Source organism: Apiospora marii (assembly GCF_038362585.1).
Source record: "Apiospora marii strain CBS 49790 chromosome Unknown utg000009l_segment0_segment0, whole genome shotgun sequence".
NCBI classification, from domain to species: Eukaryota; Fungi; Ascomycota; class Sordariomycetes; order Amphisphaeriales; family Apiosporaceae; genus Apiospora; species Apiospora marii.
This window is the reverse complement of record NW_027117381.1, coordinates 1632239-1648948: the sequence shown is the minus strand read 5'-3', so window position 1 is coordinate 1648948 and position 16710 is coordinate 1632239. Positions and strand designations below refer to the sequence as shown.

General features: G+C 53.5%; 4 protein-coding genes across 4 annotated transcripts; 3 read left to right on the top strand and 1 right to left on the bottom strand.

Annotated features, from left to right (window-relative positions):
• Positions 1 to 344: 344 nt before the first annotated feature.
• Positions 345 to 7935, top strand: PG985_012057 (phosphatidylinositol-4-phosphate 5-Kinase; the record flags this gene model as incomplete). Its single annotated transcript, XM_066831824.1, has 3 exons — positions 345 to 7085; positions 7141 to 7745; positions 7803 to 7935. The coding sequence occupies 3 exons, from the start codon at positions 345 to 347 to the stop codon at positions 7933 to 7935; spliced, it is 7479 nt and encodes a 2492-aa protein (XP_066679874.1).
• Positions 7936 to 8535: 600 nt separating this feature from the next.
• On the top strand, positions 8536 to 10074 carry PG985_012056 (uncharacterized protein; the record flags this gene model as incomplete). The annotated part of the gene is made up of 1 exon (XM_066831823.1): positions 8536 to 10074. One exon carries the CDS (start codon positions 8536 to 8538, stop codon positions 10072 to 10074), a length of 1539 nt encoding a protein of 512 aa, XP_066679873.1.
• Positions 10075 to 11514: 1440 nt separating this feature from the next.
• On the top strand, positions 11515 to 13547 carry PG985_012055 (uncharacterized protein; the record flags this gene model as incomplete). Its single annotated transcript, XM_066831822.1, has 6 exons — positions 11515 to 11701; positions 11752 to 11805; positions 11871 to 11941; positions 12015 to 12391; positions 12467 to 13469; positions 13533 to 13547. 6 exons carry the CDS (start codon positions 11515 to 11517, stop codon positions 13545 to 13547), a joined length of 1707 nt encoding a protein of 568 aa, XP_066679872.1.
• Positions 13548 to 13989: 442 nt separating this feature from the next.
• Positions 13990 to 16710, bottom strand: PG985_012054 (uncharacterized protein; the record flags this gene model as incomplete). Its single annotated transcript, XM_066831821.1, has 4 exons — positions 13990 to 14095; positions 14181 to 15892; positions 15953 to 16264; positions 16333 to 16710. 4 exons carry the CDS (start codon positions 16708 to 16710, stop codon positions 13990 to 13992), a joined length of 2508 nt encoding a protein of 835 aa, XP_066679871.1.

Here is a 16710-nt window from a genome sequence, read left to right as displayed (position 1 = left end):
GTTGTTTTCTTGTTTTCGCAATTCTCGCCGAGGCATTAGATCCTGCCCTTTTGACACAGCCTGAGTTACGATACCAACCCGTCCCAGTCAGGCAACGTCACAGGGCGCAAGCGTGAACCTTCATTGTTCATCGGTCCCTGGCCCATATCGGATGCTTACCTGAAGTGCCTAATCGTGAGGGCCTCGACTCTTCGACGACGACTCAACAGGTCCAAAGCCGTTGAAGCATATCGCGCTATGATCTACGACCCTTAGCTCTTCATCCTCGCTATGCTGATTTTACTTGCTTTCGTTCCGATGTGTCCGACCGGCCTGCTGTAGCAACGGTATTACTGCCAGCCACCATGTCTGGCAAGAACGTTCAATCCCAGCTGCCCCCTTCGCTGCTGGCATCGCAGTCCGAAACCAGACCCCGCCGCGACTCTCTCGCCTCAGCTTCTGTCATTTCCTCCCAAGCCGATAAGGAGCAGCTTGCGCAAGCGCTCGACAAGATCCATACGTCGGCTAACCAACGCGATATCCTGACGACCTTCAACGATCTCTCTCCGCCCCCAGATGCTTCTGCTTCGCCCGAAAGCAAAGGTTTTGCTGGCGAGCTGGTTCAACATGGCTTCAGTGGCCTATATACTCGTCTGAAAGAGGCTGTAGGTGTCTCTGGGAAAGAGAAAGCCACACTGCAAGATGATGGCGACAGTCAGGATACTGCATCCAAAAGGAGTTTCAGTACTACCGCCACTACGTCCAAGGCCTCGATGGCCTCATTACCCCGCGTCGAGACTGGTATGACGAGTTCAACGCTCAACTCCAATTTATCTGACCCCACCGTCTCAACTGTCCCCTCGGGAGCCCTGCCAAGCGAAGGCCAGCCCCAACAACACCAACCTACCAAACCCTCTTCGGCGACAGGCTTGTCCACATCGGCTACTTCCAAATCCGCGTCCTCTAGCCGCCAAGCCATTCCCAATCTCACGAAAGCATCGGCGACGGTGGCTCCTGTGACAGTCAGCGCCTACAAAGATGGGCCTCGAGCTGCACATTCGTCGCGCAATGAGGAGGGTTCGAGTCGATCTTCTGGGCAAAGGAAAAGTATTGGAAGAGCAAGCGATGGACCTTTGTCAGCCACGGCTATGGAAGGCCCAATCAAGTACGATACATTTGAATCCAAGAACGTGGGACTGGGGGCACTCGACAATCTCTCGGTTCCTCAGCATGCGAGACTGGGATCTGATGGTAATTTGGACTCTCCTATCAGCCCCGTAAAGGGGTCTATATCATCCACTGCAGGATCAGTCCACTCCGTGAACCAAGACAACAGGTCCTTGCCGCCAGCACGTGCAACTGCCCGAGATGCCGGCAGGCGACCTGCTGTCATCGATCGTATAAGTGGCTCCCGCTCCCGTGGCAGCCATTCGAGGTCCTCATCTGTATCTCAAAGTACTGCAGAGCCCAGTGTAGTCAGCACCTCCGCGCATTATAAAGTACAGCATGATTCCTTCGGGCGAGATGACAAACCCCAGCGCATGAACTCTGGCGGGTACAAGATCCCCGGTACTACCACACACGAAGGCGCCCCTGAAATGGTAAGTGCCACTTTGGAACATATGCGGAAGCAAGTCCTCAGCAAGGACTTTTGGATGGCGGATGAAACGTGCAAAGAGTGTTTCCTATGCGGCGCGCTGTTTACCGCTTTTCGCCGCAAACATCATTGCCGAACCTGTGGCTGCATCTTTGACAGCAGATGCACATCGATCATATCAGGCCAAAAGTTTGGGGTGCAGGGCACTCTCAGAGTCTGCAAGACATGCCTGGAAATTATCAGCCAGCGCGAGGATGGGAACATGTCCGACGATTCTGCGGATGATTCGTATTTGCCAGCCATATTCCGCTCCAACACTAAATCAGTGACTCTGAAACTTCCAAAGTCAGATAGGGACAGTGGCAGCATCTCTGAAAGGCCTGAAGAGGAAGACGAGGACAATAGGACCCTCACTACGCCAATGATGGCTATTCCTGCTACGCGAAGGATCGGCGAGTCATCAGACCGTAATTCGGCCGTCTTGGAGATCGATGCACCCCAGCTTAGTCGACCAAGCTCTTCGAGATCTCTCAAATCGCTGGCGGGGCGGCCACAATCATCTGCTCATGGTCATCGACGCCATCATTCCAAACACAATTTCCTGAGCAGGTTCAAGGCCGCTCCACCGGAACCAGAGGACAGGGCGCCTTTCCGGCGTTCTGCCAATGAGGAGATGGCTAAGAAGGGTGGTCTTCCAGCATTTCATGACGACAATGTTATTGATCCCGATCTAGCTCCATTCATGTCGGATGAGTCTAGCGGGGATGAGCAGATGAGTATCTTCCAAACTCTCACGAGCAACGAGCCCAACCCTTCTAGCTTTGATCAGGACAAAGTCAGCTTGGGTCCGTATATGCCAAACCGAAGGAATCGAACCAGGGGCCAGGCAGATAAGAGCGTCAGTGGCTTCAGTTTTACTAGTCGAGGATTTGATGATGGGCCAAGTTTGTATAGGAGACCGTCCCGACGACGCAACATGAGCACAGCTAGCGCAACCGGCCACCACCTTCGATCTCCCAGGCCAAAAAGCGCACATCTGCGGTTGGGACCAACCAACTCAACTGATACGCTTTCTCTATATGATAATACCATGCAAGGTGATCTACCCAGGCTCACCCGAAGCTCCTCGATGAAGGGCGACAAGGAGCCTAAAGTCGAGCTGAACCCGGCCAGCCTGCTGCATGTACGGAGGCTCTTACGGCAGTTACTTGAGGACACCAGCGTGCCAAACGCCAACGCGTGGGAGAAGGCGTTGATCCCGATATTACTCAAGTGCACCACTTCTGTTGACCCTGATATTGATGAGCGTGGAGATGACATCGACATTAGACACTATGTGAAACTAAAGAAGATCCCAGGTGGAAGGCCAGGGGATACTAGTTATGTCTCTGGGGTCATCTTCACGAAAAAGTTAGCACTGAAAAGCATGCCGAGACGCATGACAGGGCCCCCAGTCGTAATTGTGGGCTTTCCGATAGAGTACCGTCGGCATGCGCAGCATTTCCTGAGTCTTCAGCCTGTCATTGATGAGGAGAAAGAGTTCCTCAGACGGATCGTTGATCGACTGCTGGCCCTCCGACCGCAGCTCATCTTGGCTGAGAAGTCGGTTTCCGGTCTAGCGCTGCAGTACCTTGCCGAAGCCAACGTCGCAGTTGCGTACAATGTCAAGCCTTCGGTGCTTTCCGCAGTTGCACGATGCTTGGATACTCCCATTATCTCTTCCATAGACATGCTAAGCCTCCCCCCAGGCCGCCTGGGTGTCGGGAAGGCAGCCAGTTTCGAGGTCAAGACGTTTGTCAACGAGGACATACCCGGGAGGAAAAAGACTTATATCTTCCTAGCGGGAAGCCAAGAACAGCTTGGCTGCACCATTGCCCTGAGGGGCGCTCCAACCTCGGTTTTGTCCAAGATCAAGCGTATCACGGAGTTCATGGTTTATGTTGTTTACAATCTCAAGCTTGAGTCTTGCCTGATGCAAGACTCGTCCCTGCAACTACCGACCAGCGAAGAGATGGCCACGGGCTACAGCCAACCTGTCACTGAGAGTATGCTCTCGCTCAAGACGCAAGATTCTGCCACGAGCAGTGTACGGCAAAGAACCATGTCTGCGATGACAGTCGATGATTCACTACAGACTCAGGAGTCTAACGGAAGCGCGGTCGCCGTCCCGGAAGTTCCGAGCATTTCGCACGCCTTGCAGCTGACGGACAATTTGATCTCGCTTCACGAGAGCCATGGCCGGGCCTCCAGCGAAAGTCTTGTCCCTGACGATGTTCCCATGCCTACATACTACAGTGACATGGTTGCAAAGTACCAGACCAAATTGCTATCAGCTTCACCGTTTGTTCGGTTTTCTCAGCCTTATCTGTTGATGAAGGCCCGCGAGCAGGAGAGGAAGTTGGTCCACCTGAAAAAGCTGAGGGATCAGGATGTGGTGGAGGAGAGAGCAGATGACGAGAAGCCTAAGCCGCAGAAGTTCCAGCTAATCAAACCCCAAATGGTTCATGAGATAGGCCAGAAAGCTCCCCGCCACATCATGGAAGTTTTGCATGCTGTCCATGATGCGGAGTATGACAAAGCTCTCTACAACTACCAGACTCAGACCAGGCAATGGGAGAACTATATCCAAGGCAATCTGGACTTGTTCGAACCATACGCCCATCAGAATATTGTGGTTCTCCATTCGGTCATATGCACCGAAACCAAAATCCCCTGCGTCGAACCGGGCCTAATAGCGATAGCCTTTTACGACGAGCATGCCGAGGAGAACTCCAGTATGGATCCGGATTGCACATTGGGGCAGTATATTGAAGACGTCTGTTTCAGTGCCGAAACGATATGCGCAAGTACCAGTTGCGATAAGAAGATGCACCAGCACCATCGTACATACGTCCACGGGGAGGCTCGGATTACATTCTTCATCGAGCAGGACACTCGCGGCAAACCACGCAGGGAGAACATAACCATGTGGAGCTACTGCAAACTGTGTAAGCGTGAAACGGCCGAGATGGAGATGTCAAAAGGAACCTGGAAATACTCATTTGGCAAGTACTTGGAGCTATCGTTCTGGAGTCGGGGCACGCGGCTCGTCAAATTCGAGGGTGACGATGGCTGGGAATGTCCTCATGACCATCACCGTGATCATATCCGGTATTTTGGCATACATGACAAGGTTGTACGGGTACACTACGACCCGATTGATCTCTTGGAGATCATTGTCCCGCGAGCTCGCATCACATGGAAGGTTGAGCATGACCTTAACCTGAAGAACGAGATCTTTACCTCCTGCCAAGACAGATGGGCTCGATTCACAACTTCGGTCAAAGCGAGACTTAAGGCCATCAAATTGGACAACATTCCCGTGGAAAAGTCGGAAGCATGTAAAGCGGAGATGGAGAAGATGAACAAAAAGCTACAGGAGGAACATGTCGCGCTCCTTCGCAAACTCCAGGATGCTTACATGAACTCGAAGTACTACGAAGTCATCCCACTTAATGTTGTGCTTCGCGAAATGCTGGAGAAGGTCACAGACTGGGATGCCATCTTTGCAAAATTCGAAGTCGATTTCCTTCCGACGGAGAAGGATATTCGGAGGCTCACAATGCTCCAGCTACGGAAAATGTTTACGGATGAATCAAAGGAGTCGCTGTCAAGTACCGATACGACAACGGAGATGACAGAAACTACCGATCTGACCGAGAAGAGTTCCCAAGCAACCGTCCCTGAGCCTGAGACGAAACCCAGTACTCAACCGCAAGACCCAGACTCATCACTACTCTCTGAAAAGTCTCAACCTCCGACAGTTCCGGCTACTCCAATTGAGACCCCGCTGGAGAGGGTCGAGCCTCTGGACTTAGCGACGCCCAAGGATGTCATCACCCCTTCGTTCGATTCAAGTTTAGGGGGGTCGGTGGAACAAACACCCAAACCCCTGGAATCAGCATCGACTCCTTCCACAAGTCAGCCAACCACAGCCCCTTCCACGAATCAACCAGCGACACCCATTGAAGCACCAACGTCTCCCACAACATCAGCACCCTCGGCATCTGTTACTGAACAGATTGAACAATTACGCCGTAAACAACAAGCGATAGTCCTTGAAGAGGCCAAAGGTCTAGCTACTGGCGAGGGCGATGCAACTAAGAATGCGCGCGAAATACCAAAGGCTCCTGAACGTGGATCGTCCCGTAGAATGGGCTTGCACGTTTCACCGCCAATGGTTCGCGCTATATCGCAGCCTGTAAACAACATACCAAGTATGTCGCGGTCGCAATCTGGGGTTGGCAAGACGCTATTTGCGCTGGGCAAGGACAAGGGCAAGACCCCTACTTCCGAGATCCCTCCTGGTGCGGATGTTCGCAAGGTACCTACCAATGAGTCGGTCAAGGGCGATAAGAAGCTGTTTGGTCTGAGGTCGCGAAACAGCGTCAAATCGTCCATCCCACGGTTCGTCGGCAAGAAGAAGGACACAACAAGAGTCTCTACTCTTGCGAAGCACTTTGAGCAGCTCAGTCGAGAGTTCGAGAAAGAGCGAAAGAAGGATCAGAAAAACCGTGCAGCCAAAATGTCCTATTCAAGAGCTATCCTTCAACGATCATCTACCAGAGCAATCGTTGAGGTGTATGAGGATCCTGACGAGGCTGCCCATGAACCTGGGCCAGGTGTGGACGAATCATTAATTGGGAAGGATCCCACGGATTTGAAGGCGGACGGCCACCATAGTGCGGCTGCAAAAGAACCTACAGATCCACTGGAACATCCAATCGAGACTCCTCTGTCTCCTTTGACCGAGAACGTCCCGGCAGAAGAGCATACGACTGAGACCGAGACAGATGACCATGCTCATGTTACAAGTCAAGCACAAACCGACGACGAGCAAGGAAACAGCGACACGGAACAATCGCTTCTGGAGGGCACAATCGAAGAGATTGCCGAGTCAATTGACTCTAGTACTGAGATTCCCCTCGAGTTGCCAAAACAGGACAAGATGAACTTCATGAAAGTGCTTACCAACTTCTGGGCTGAGCGATCAGCCAGTGAATGGCCAGCCCTCGATTACCCGCTAAACGCCACAGATCACATCTTCATCGATTCGGACATTATTGTACGGGAGGATGAGCCGAGTTCACTCATTGCATTTGCTCTAAGCTGTGAGGATTATAGGGCGAAGGCGAGCAGGTTCCATGGCCAGAGAGGGGGCTCACAAGAAAGCTTCTCCGACAAGTCGACCGACTATGGCTTCGGGGAATGGGTCGACGTCAGCGACGAGGCGCTTGAAGCCAGCTTCATTCGAGAGACGAGCAGTCATCTCAAGTATCAATTTAACGAAGGATCGGCCAAGATGCTTGTTAAAATCTTCTACGCCGAGCAATTCGATGCTCTGCGACGAAAATGTGGCGTAGCGCCCCGCATCGTCGAGTGCCTCTCTCGTTGTCTCAAATTCGACTCGAGGGGTGGTAAGACAAAGTCGGTATTCTTGAAGACTCAAGACGACCGGCTCATGATGAAGGTATGTCCTATTCTCCCCTGACTGTGAAAACAGCCTATTAACCTTGTGTACCCAGTCGCTATCGCCAATTGAGACGTCGGCCTTCCTCAAATTTGCTCCGTCATACTTCGGCATAATGGCCGAGGCGTTATTCCACGACTTGCCATCTGTCATTGCCAAGATGCTAGGGTTCTTCCAGGTCATTATCAAGAACCCCGTGACCAACACAGAGATCAAGCTCGACCTGCTCTTGATGGAGAACCTGTTTTACGACCGGGCGCCTACCAGGATTTTCGACTTAAAAGGATCTATGAGAAACCGCAAAATCCAGTCGACGGGAGAACAAAACGAAGTCCTGCTGGACGAAAACATGGTCGAGTTTATATGGGAGTCGCCGCTGTTCGCTCGAGAGCATAGCAAGAAGCTGCTGCGTGCCTCAGTGTGGAACGATACGCTCTTCCTTGCGCGACAGAATGTGATGGACTACTCCCTCATGGTTGCTGTAGACGAGGTTAAGAAGGAGCTCGTGGTCGGCATCATTGATTGTATCCGGACGTACACGTGGGACAAAACACTTGAAAGCTGGATCAAAGGACGAGGGTTTGCCGGCGGCGGTCGAAACAGGCCCACAGTGACGAGTCCTAAGGAATACAAGTCCCGATTCCGAGAGGCGATGGCTAGGTAAGAGAAGCATTCTGCACCCCACCCCTATTCGAACTGTGGCTAACGATGGAGTAGGTACATCCTGCAAGCGCCGAATTGCTGGCACCAGTTTAATATGCCGGTGCTGGCGGCGCGGCCGCACGTGCCAGGTAACATAGGAGGCGATGAGCCGGTTATGAAGGACCCAGGGGCTCCTCCTGCGATGTAAATCGGAATTTGGCATGAGGCTTGGGTTGACGCTTGATGACTGTTGTTTATATCCTTAGTGTATCGGTTGTTTTGACATGGCCCGGCGTTTGCTGTTTACCCAACATGGACGAGCTTGTTTCGAATTGGGTGTTTGGCAAGGAATGTATTTCAGCATGGCGAGGTATACAGCTACAGACGGTGCTTTGGATGTTACGATACCCTAAATAAGTACCTATCAGTAGGTGCACGGGGTGTTGTCCTCAGTTTTATAATGATATTGGGATATTGATGAGCGTTGAGACATGCCTCAAGATACTGGTGATTTGATACCGTATATAACGTATAATTTGTAAGATAGCAGCTACACAGATATATTTTTACTCGGTCGAGATGTCAGGACTCTGCGCAAGCTCAGTATGAGGTAGGTCGCAAGACGGAGCCTACAGGGCCCCACTAAATTCCAGTCGCGGTAGTGCCTAAAGCTCGATTTGGTGACTTTACTTCCACCCCCACTAGAACATTAATCTCACATTGCTTGCTCAATTGGAAGTCGAGCTATGCATCTCGACTATACTTGGTCGTTTAGTATCATTTGATCTCTATCTCAACAGGGACAATCATGTCGATAGACCTCAACTGGGAAACGTTGACCGGAGGGCCAGACGGCGACGCTCTGGCCGAAAGCATCCGTGACTTCATCCACACCAAATTTCAAGCTGTCCCGCTTCCGCGCTTCATTAAGTCGGTCACCGTGCATGACTTTGAATTTGGCAGCATCCCTCCTGAAGTCGTACTCAAAGATATTTGTGATCCTTTGCCGGATTTCTACGAAGAGAACCCAGACGCCGACGACATGGATGAGTCTGATGAGGACGATGAAGATGAAGAAGACGCTCGGCCCGGAACTGCTAGGGTCGCCAATAATGGCGATGAAGGTGTTTCCGACGCCATCCGGGAAGCTGAGCGGCGCCGCAAAGTCGAGCAAGGCAGGCGTCTCGGCTTGGCATTTGCTTACGGCACACCGGGCAGCACGCCGCCCACTCCAGGTATAGGAGGCTCGCCCCATATTCACACTGCAGGCCTACGAAGCGCCCCGGGCACACCAGCGGACATCGGCAGTCCCTTCCTTGGTCTGTCTACGCCAGGAATCCCAGGTGGGACCTCAAATATGCACTACTTCCCTTCGCACATTGCAACAGGTTGGTCGGGCACACAGACACCACTGGCAGCTGTGGCCAGTGCACAGCATTTGAACGGCTGGTTGGACTCGACGAGCAATCTATCATCGCCAATAGATAGGGGCCAGCGACCCTCATTCTCTTCTAATAATACCTGGAACAGCAAGGGGCAGGGCTACTTTGGACAACAGGGCCGAAAATACTCGCAAGGCTCCAACAGCGTCGGAGATGCCCAGCCCTCGTTTCTGACCCCAGGCACTCCTGGGCAGCCTCTGCGCGAGAAGCACAGTGTATCTACTATGGCCCCTACATCCGTGGAAGCGTCACGGCCGCCCACGAGGGACGGCCCCAATTCATCGACGGCCGATGCGCGACGCGGCTCATCGGTAGCGGTAGATGAGGACTATGATTCAGCGGAAGAAGGCGGTGCTGCAGGTTCTGGCGGACAGCGCCGCCGCAAATTCTACCGCGAGCCACGTGTCGAAGACATGCAGGCCGTATTCCGCATCAAATATTCGGGAGACATCAAGCTCATGCTCACAGCCGAGATCCTGCTTGACTATCCGATGCCTAGCTTTGTTGGGATCCCTGTTAAGCTGAACATCACGGGCCTTTCATTCGACGGGGTGGGGGTTGTGGCGTACATCAGGAAGAGGGTGCACTTCTGCTTCCTGAGCCCGGATGATGCCCTCACTGCCATCGGAGATGATGAAGATGATGATGAGCCTGAAGAGTCTAACGGCGCAGACGCGGGGATCAAGAGTAGCACTACTACGCCAAAGGAGAAGAAAACGTCCAAAGGAGGGCGCATGGGGGGATTGCTACAGGAGATCAAAGTGGAGAGTGAGATCGGGCAGAGAGAAGGCATGAAGCAGAGCCTCAAAAACGTGGGCAAGGTTGAGAGGTTCGTCCTCGAACAGGTGCGCAGAATCTTCGAAGAAGAGTTCGTGTATCCCAGCTTCTGGACGTTCCTAGTTTGATGTACAGGCGTGCGCAATTAAGCAGGGTATACTACAGTTTGCCTAGCCACCCGACCCCTTATTACCGACGGAATCCCAGGACAGCTATGTCTTCGGGACCGATAATTGGGAAGGCGATGCCATCTCTAATCGAAATCTGGCGAATGGCCGTACAGACAGGGCGGATGAGCTCGAGATTTTGTTCAGGCCCATCGCGATCTGGACATCGCAAACATACGATCGCTCCAGCTTTCGTCGAAAGGAGGCTCGTTCGCACTTGTTACGCAAAGTTTATCAACCACAAGACGTCATATGTTTGGACCGTCTCAAGATACGCTGGAGTTGGCATTCATATAAACATTAGGGCAGGCTTCGAACCTCAAATCATTCCGACTTTCCACCTCTCTGAACTTTGCCCAATTTTCATTTGGAATTCTGAAGCTGCAGTTGTTTTGCCCGACCTTTGTGGCCCCTTGAGAGAATTCATTTGGAACTTCGCAACGTGCGTCGTTTTCAGTCGAAGCACAGCGTGCGAAGTCTCTACTATTATTCTTATTCACATGTCACCTTGTTTACTATTCTCTGAAAGCCGTGTATCGTATTGATGGCCGACACTCTATCGTTCCTATCAGAAGAGTACTCCGCCATCTTTCATGATGGAGAGAAAGGGGGTTTCCATTTGGACACCCGTCGGTCGCCAATACGAGATATACTAAAAGAAAGGCCAAAGGTTATCATGTTCCCACCCATCCACACCAAAGCAGGGCAGAACCCTCTCTCAGCGTGGGAAAGTTTTCAAGTCGATAATTTGCCCATCCCGTCGAAGCTCAGATGGCCTCGGCCGAGATATATGACCATGAAACCTGATCTTTGCATCGAGAGTGATGGCCCAATCGATGCATCTATCCGACCAGAAAAGCATTTCATAGTATACTGTGATGTTTGGATCCAGCAACCGGTTTCTGACAGGACGGGAACACCCAGATACAGCTTATTCCCGTCTGTCAGACATACTTAGCGCACACTCTCTCCTATTGGCGAAACCCGCCACACGCCACACGGGATGGTGCGCTGTGCACAGCGCAAGTACGAATACTATTCTTCATATCAGACGTCTGCGACAGGCCAAAATAAAATCTACGGCAGATCCCGTACAGTTCAACTGCCACTACTGTACCTTTGGAGCTCATTTTCCGGTTGATGCAGCGTGGCAAAGCCCCATGGGACAGTGATCGACAGGAACTATGGTGGATCATGCCCATGATTCATTCAGACTTCGGATCCGGGCTATGATACATTGATACGGAGCCATTTGGGCACGTTTGCCCTGAGCGGGCTTATATGTAGTGGTATCTAGTATACATACCTCTATCAGTCCCTGTCGATCTCTTTCCTAGATCTTCACCCCCTTGATAGCAACACTTCACGATGCAGTGATTCATTGAAGCAACCTACCCTACCATGGATATCAGCTCAGCGAAGAACCCCGAGCTCTTCTCGACGGAATCAAGGGCGGCCGCCGTCATCGTCGGTGTCATCGCCCTTCTTCTCATACCCACAGTGGCCGTAGGCTTGCGCTTTTATACGCGCCGCGTGCTTACTGGGAGAGTCAGTTACGATGACTGGATATCGCTCGTGGCACTCGTCAGTACTGCCCCCTGAGCTGAGGATTGATTGCTCCTCTGAAATGTCTTGCAGAGACTGACTGCTCCCAGAACCTTGGGTTTGCCTGTGGTATCACGGTTGCATACAGTAAGTAAATGGTCCTACAGAGTATAAGTTTTCATGGTTTTATATCACTGCTAAGACCCTTTCAGTGACTCGCGTCGGCCTGGGCCACCATATTGGAACGATAACACAGTCTCAAGGTATCTCGGAGTACTTGAAGGTCCGTACATTTCTACTCAACGCTTACCAAACACATACTCTTTTTCTAACACTGCCGTTTCCCTGCAATGCAGGCGTTCTACCTCTCCGTCGTCTTCTACAATATCGGCATCATGTTCGTGAAGCTCAGCTTCCTGGCCATGTACTACCGGGCTATGAAAACACCTGCATGGAGAAGGGCGTTGGCGTTCATGACAGTCCTCATCTTCGCATGGGAAGTGACACAGGTGTTCGCGGCTATTTTCTTCTGCAAGCCCTTCCCAAGCCACGGGGACGAGTCAGTCGCCCATATCAAATGCATCCAGTACCTGCCCGAATGGTATCAGAACACGGCAGGCAACATTGCACTAAACGCCATCATCTTGCTCCTTGCAGTACCCATGGTTCGTAAAATGAGGCTGCCTTGGGCGCAGAAGTTAGCCTTGGCGGCTATCTTCAGCTTGGGTATCTTGTAAGTCGGCCCCCCTTTGTCGCGCTCTTTTGTGGCACATTGAACCATTCGGCTAAATGAGGTGGCCCTGGACAGCACGTTAGCAGCCAGCATCATCCGAATCAAATTCCTTGGCCTGTACCTCGACACGACCTTCGACAACGCGGATGCAGCAATGTGGTCGATCTGCGAGATCAGCGCAGGGCTAACGTGCGCCTGCCTGCCGACCCTTCGTCCCCTCGCCGCGCGATATCTGCCCAGGTACTTCGGCTACCAGAGGGCCGGGGTGCTGGTGTTCAATCGATACGGAAAATCGATACCCCCTCCTCTTCCGCTGCACCAGCGACCTATCTGGTACGGGGCCGAGTCTCCCAAACTCGCACTAGATACGGGGGTGGCGCTCAGCAGCGGCAAGACGGTTGCCCGAAGCGTCACCACGGAGCTCGATGCGCCGTTCGATGACTACCATAAGCCGCCGCAATATGTGTATGCCGCACACCCTCCGAAGGCGGCCCATCCTGCGACGACAATAGCGCCGCAGCGGCCAACGCTGTCGCGCCTGATCTCGTCGTCCTCGTCGCGGCGGCACAGCACACCCGAGAGCGCAGCCGACCGAACCGAGATCATCATCATCGGGCTTCAATGTGTCCGTTCGGGCGAGGGCTCACCATCACAAGACCGTGCCGCCGACGGTGGCGACGGCGGCGTCCAACAACCGGATTCCGTGTACCAGGGCTGGCGGAACAGCGAGACCGGCTCGTTTGGCCGAGAAATGACGGGGTCGGCGCCTTCGGCAACTACCGTGCCCGTGGTGTTCTGGGACGACGGGAGGAACCTCCCTTACTCAAGATACCCTCACCATCCCGACTCGCCAATTGACTTGCGTCAGGGCCGAGGATTGGATGATGTTCACAACATGGCTGCCCAGTACGGAATTGAGTTCGAGGGTAATGCCGCAACAGCAACTCGTCCAGGGGATCTGATGATGCCGGCAACTCCAGATACCCCGAGTACTACGCAGTGGTACGCTGATGCAGGCCGGGTGGAGGAGGCGAACTTGAACCACATACAAGGCAACAACAGGAACAGCAACAACAGGGTACGCAGTTTCTGGAGGTGGCGAAGATAGAATGTGTGAGACTCTGCAATGATACATACATAGGGCGAAAGTAGCTAAGACAATACTATATGGATTGCTTTCCTGAACAACGATACTTTCACTTGATGCCACTCATAACCTACCCCGTATAGCATTTGGCATGCCTCGTCTGACAGAGCTCTGGTTGGTCTTCATGTAGAGTGGGTATTCCCAACAGTGAACAACTGGTACTTTATCTGGTGTTTACGTTTTTGTTTTGCAGCGCGGATGCTTACATGTCATCACATTTTCATGCTTAGAAATCGAGTTAGTATCAGCACCGGCAACACTGAGTGTTCACTTCTCATCTTTGACATCACCTTCGCTATCTAGCCTATATGTATTATTTAGTCTTTTTTCTCGTAAATTCATGACGCTCAACTTTCAACAAATGGTCTGAGCTGGTTACTCTCCAAACTCGTCTCATCCTACAACGGATATTCCAAAACACGTGCCTGCTAATTATTCATTTCAAATAAACTCAAATCTCCAACGGCTCCATATCATGGTTCTCGAACGAGGCCTCGGGCCCCGGTGTAGGAGGCGCCAGGTTGGAGTTCTTCGTCATAGTCCAGCAGGATGCATACCTAAATGAATATTAGTCCTCTAGCTACCGAATTCTCATCCCGTTGGTGGGCGGAAAGGAGAAGAGAAAGAAAAAAGAAGACTTACATGTTCACGCGGTCGATGCACTTCCCACCCTTGCGAGAGCCGTGGCACTTGGCCGAGAAGCCGTGCTCCTCAAACACCTCGACGTACCAGGGCTTGAGCCCCGCTGAGCGCAGCATGACGCGGCCGCCCATCTTGAGGGCGCGGTTGAGCTTGCGGATCTGGCGGGCGGCGGCGTCGCTCTCGGGGTCGAACCAGTCCATCGAGTCCATGACGACGGCCACCGTCAGCGTCCCCGGGGCGATGCGGGCAATGACCTCGTCGATCTCGTCGGTGTGGATGCGGAGGCCGTCGAAGGCGCGCGGGCGCGAGAGGCGGGCGTGGGCCTGCGGCGTCAGGTAGTCCGGGTGGCACTTCTTGGAGAACTTGCCGTCGAGGCAGACGAGGTAGTAGGGGTTGTCGCCGGGGATGTGGGTGCTCTCGATCATGGGGTCGAGGGTGTCGACCATGAAGTGCCAGATGGCGTGGGAGCGCGTGTTCTTGGCCGTAGGTTTGGGCCCCGTCACGACGTCCGAGACGGCGTGGTCGGCCTCGATGACGGCCAGCTGGTTCTTGGGCACGCCCAGGGCGGTCCAGAGGAAGGACTCCTGGCTCACGACGAAGCGGGACACGAGGCGCGACAGCAGGGCCGGGCGGATCTTGTTGCGCCAGATCTCGCGCTGCTCGTTGAGCGTCTTGGACGCGAGCAGGGCCTTGACGGCGGATCGGCAGCCGAAGACGCGCGTAATCCAGCGGAAGATGCGGATGCCGTACTTGGAGCCGCCCGTGTCGTACAGGCCGCCGGCGCTCTTGGTGAAGATGTGGTGGTTGCTCAGCCAGTACTGGAAAGCGCGGCTCGACAGGTGGGGAGACATCTTGGAGATGAGCAGGGAGCGGAAGTCGGGGTGCTTGCCCTCGCCGAAGATCTTCCAGAAGTCCTCGTACTCGAGGGACGAGAAGGCGGCGAGCTTCAGCTCCAGCAAGTGGTTCTGGGTGGGGTTCAGGTCGACGACGTGGATCCTGGCCGGGCTCTGGAGGGCATACGACAAGACGTTGTCTCCGGCGGAACAGATGCAGAGGACAACGTCGTCGGACTTGAGGTTCAGGATGCGCTCGTCGACGCGAGTATCCTCCCAGGTGAAGGCGTAGATATACTCATCGTTGAACTGGGTGTGCTTCTTCAGCTGGTCATCGTAGTAGATGCGCCAGTGGTGGTTCTGGTAGAAGAACGAGGGAAGGGGCAAGTTGGCAGACAGGTTCACGACCGCAGCATCAAAAGCCTTGGAACGAATCTCGGGGGCGGCTCTTTCAACCGCACGGGACAGAGCGTTGGAGTGGTTCCTGGGGTGCAGGTAAGGGGACTCGGTCACCAAGGCATCGACCTTTTCCACAATTTCGTGCGGCAGGCTTGACGACATGGGCCGCTTGTGCGTACCCAACCAAATGTAGTAGGGGATATAGCCCAATGCGCAGTTCCTGTTGTTAACGTTCAAGACCGTGCCGAACCGGTACTCGAGGAAGTCCCGGCGGCCAGGTTCCAGAGCAACACGGTCGATATCAAACCAGGCACGCCAGAAGGTTCTGGGGATGAAGTTCACGTGGCGGTCGATTATGCCCCCAGTGTAGTTGCGGAAGCTGACATCGACTGAAGATTGGACGTAAAAGTCAACAACACCGAGTATGCCTTGAGGCGCCAGAAGAGATGGAAGCGAGTCAATGACGGAGTAGTAATCGGGCTAAAATTTCCAATCAGCTCGGGTTCATGTCTGCTAGTGTAGGCAGTTAGCTGCACTTACGATCATGGACAGACTGTAGGACATGGTGATGAGGTCGGCACCCCCGTGCTCAGGACGCTGCTTGGAGAAGTAGCTGATGTCGGGAGACTTGGGAGCGCGCCCTCTCAGGCTAGGCTCGTGGTCCTCGAGACGGAACTTCCTAGCATCATCACAGACGACCTTCACGTTGTCCCATCCAAGCCGGGCGAAGCGCTTGCGGGATACTTCGCAGAGAGAGGGGGAGAAGTCGACGAGGTAGACGCTGGAGAAGAAGCTGGGGACGTCGACGAACTTGGCCATCGCTTCGATGTTGAAACCGGTACCACCACCGACCTGCCAGGAGTCAAGTCAGACGAGTTTAAGTAAGGAAGGAAGTAGTGCGCAGCCGCATTCCGACTTACATCAACCCAAATTCTTCTCTTGTTCTCGGCCTCCTGCTTTGCTCGGTAGGCGAGCTGAGCAGCGGCAAGGGCCAACATATCCTCTCGTCCCTTCAACAAGGCGCCTCTGGTGACATCATAGGCACCAGCCTGGGTCTTGTAGAAGCTCTCGAGGGCATCTTGTTGGTTGCCTTTCTCGCCGCCGCTGTGCGGCTTCAGGAAGCAGCCGTAGACGAAGAGCCACAAGGCGCGGGCGAGACCAGGGTTGTCATCGTGCTTCTTGGGCTTCGTGAGGATGGAGGAGAGGCAGATGCCCAAAAAGGAGACGCCTGCCAGTCCCGCCAGGTAGACTTTGGTCTGAGGGTCGATGGGTAACATATTACCACCAGGAAAAGCCAT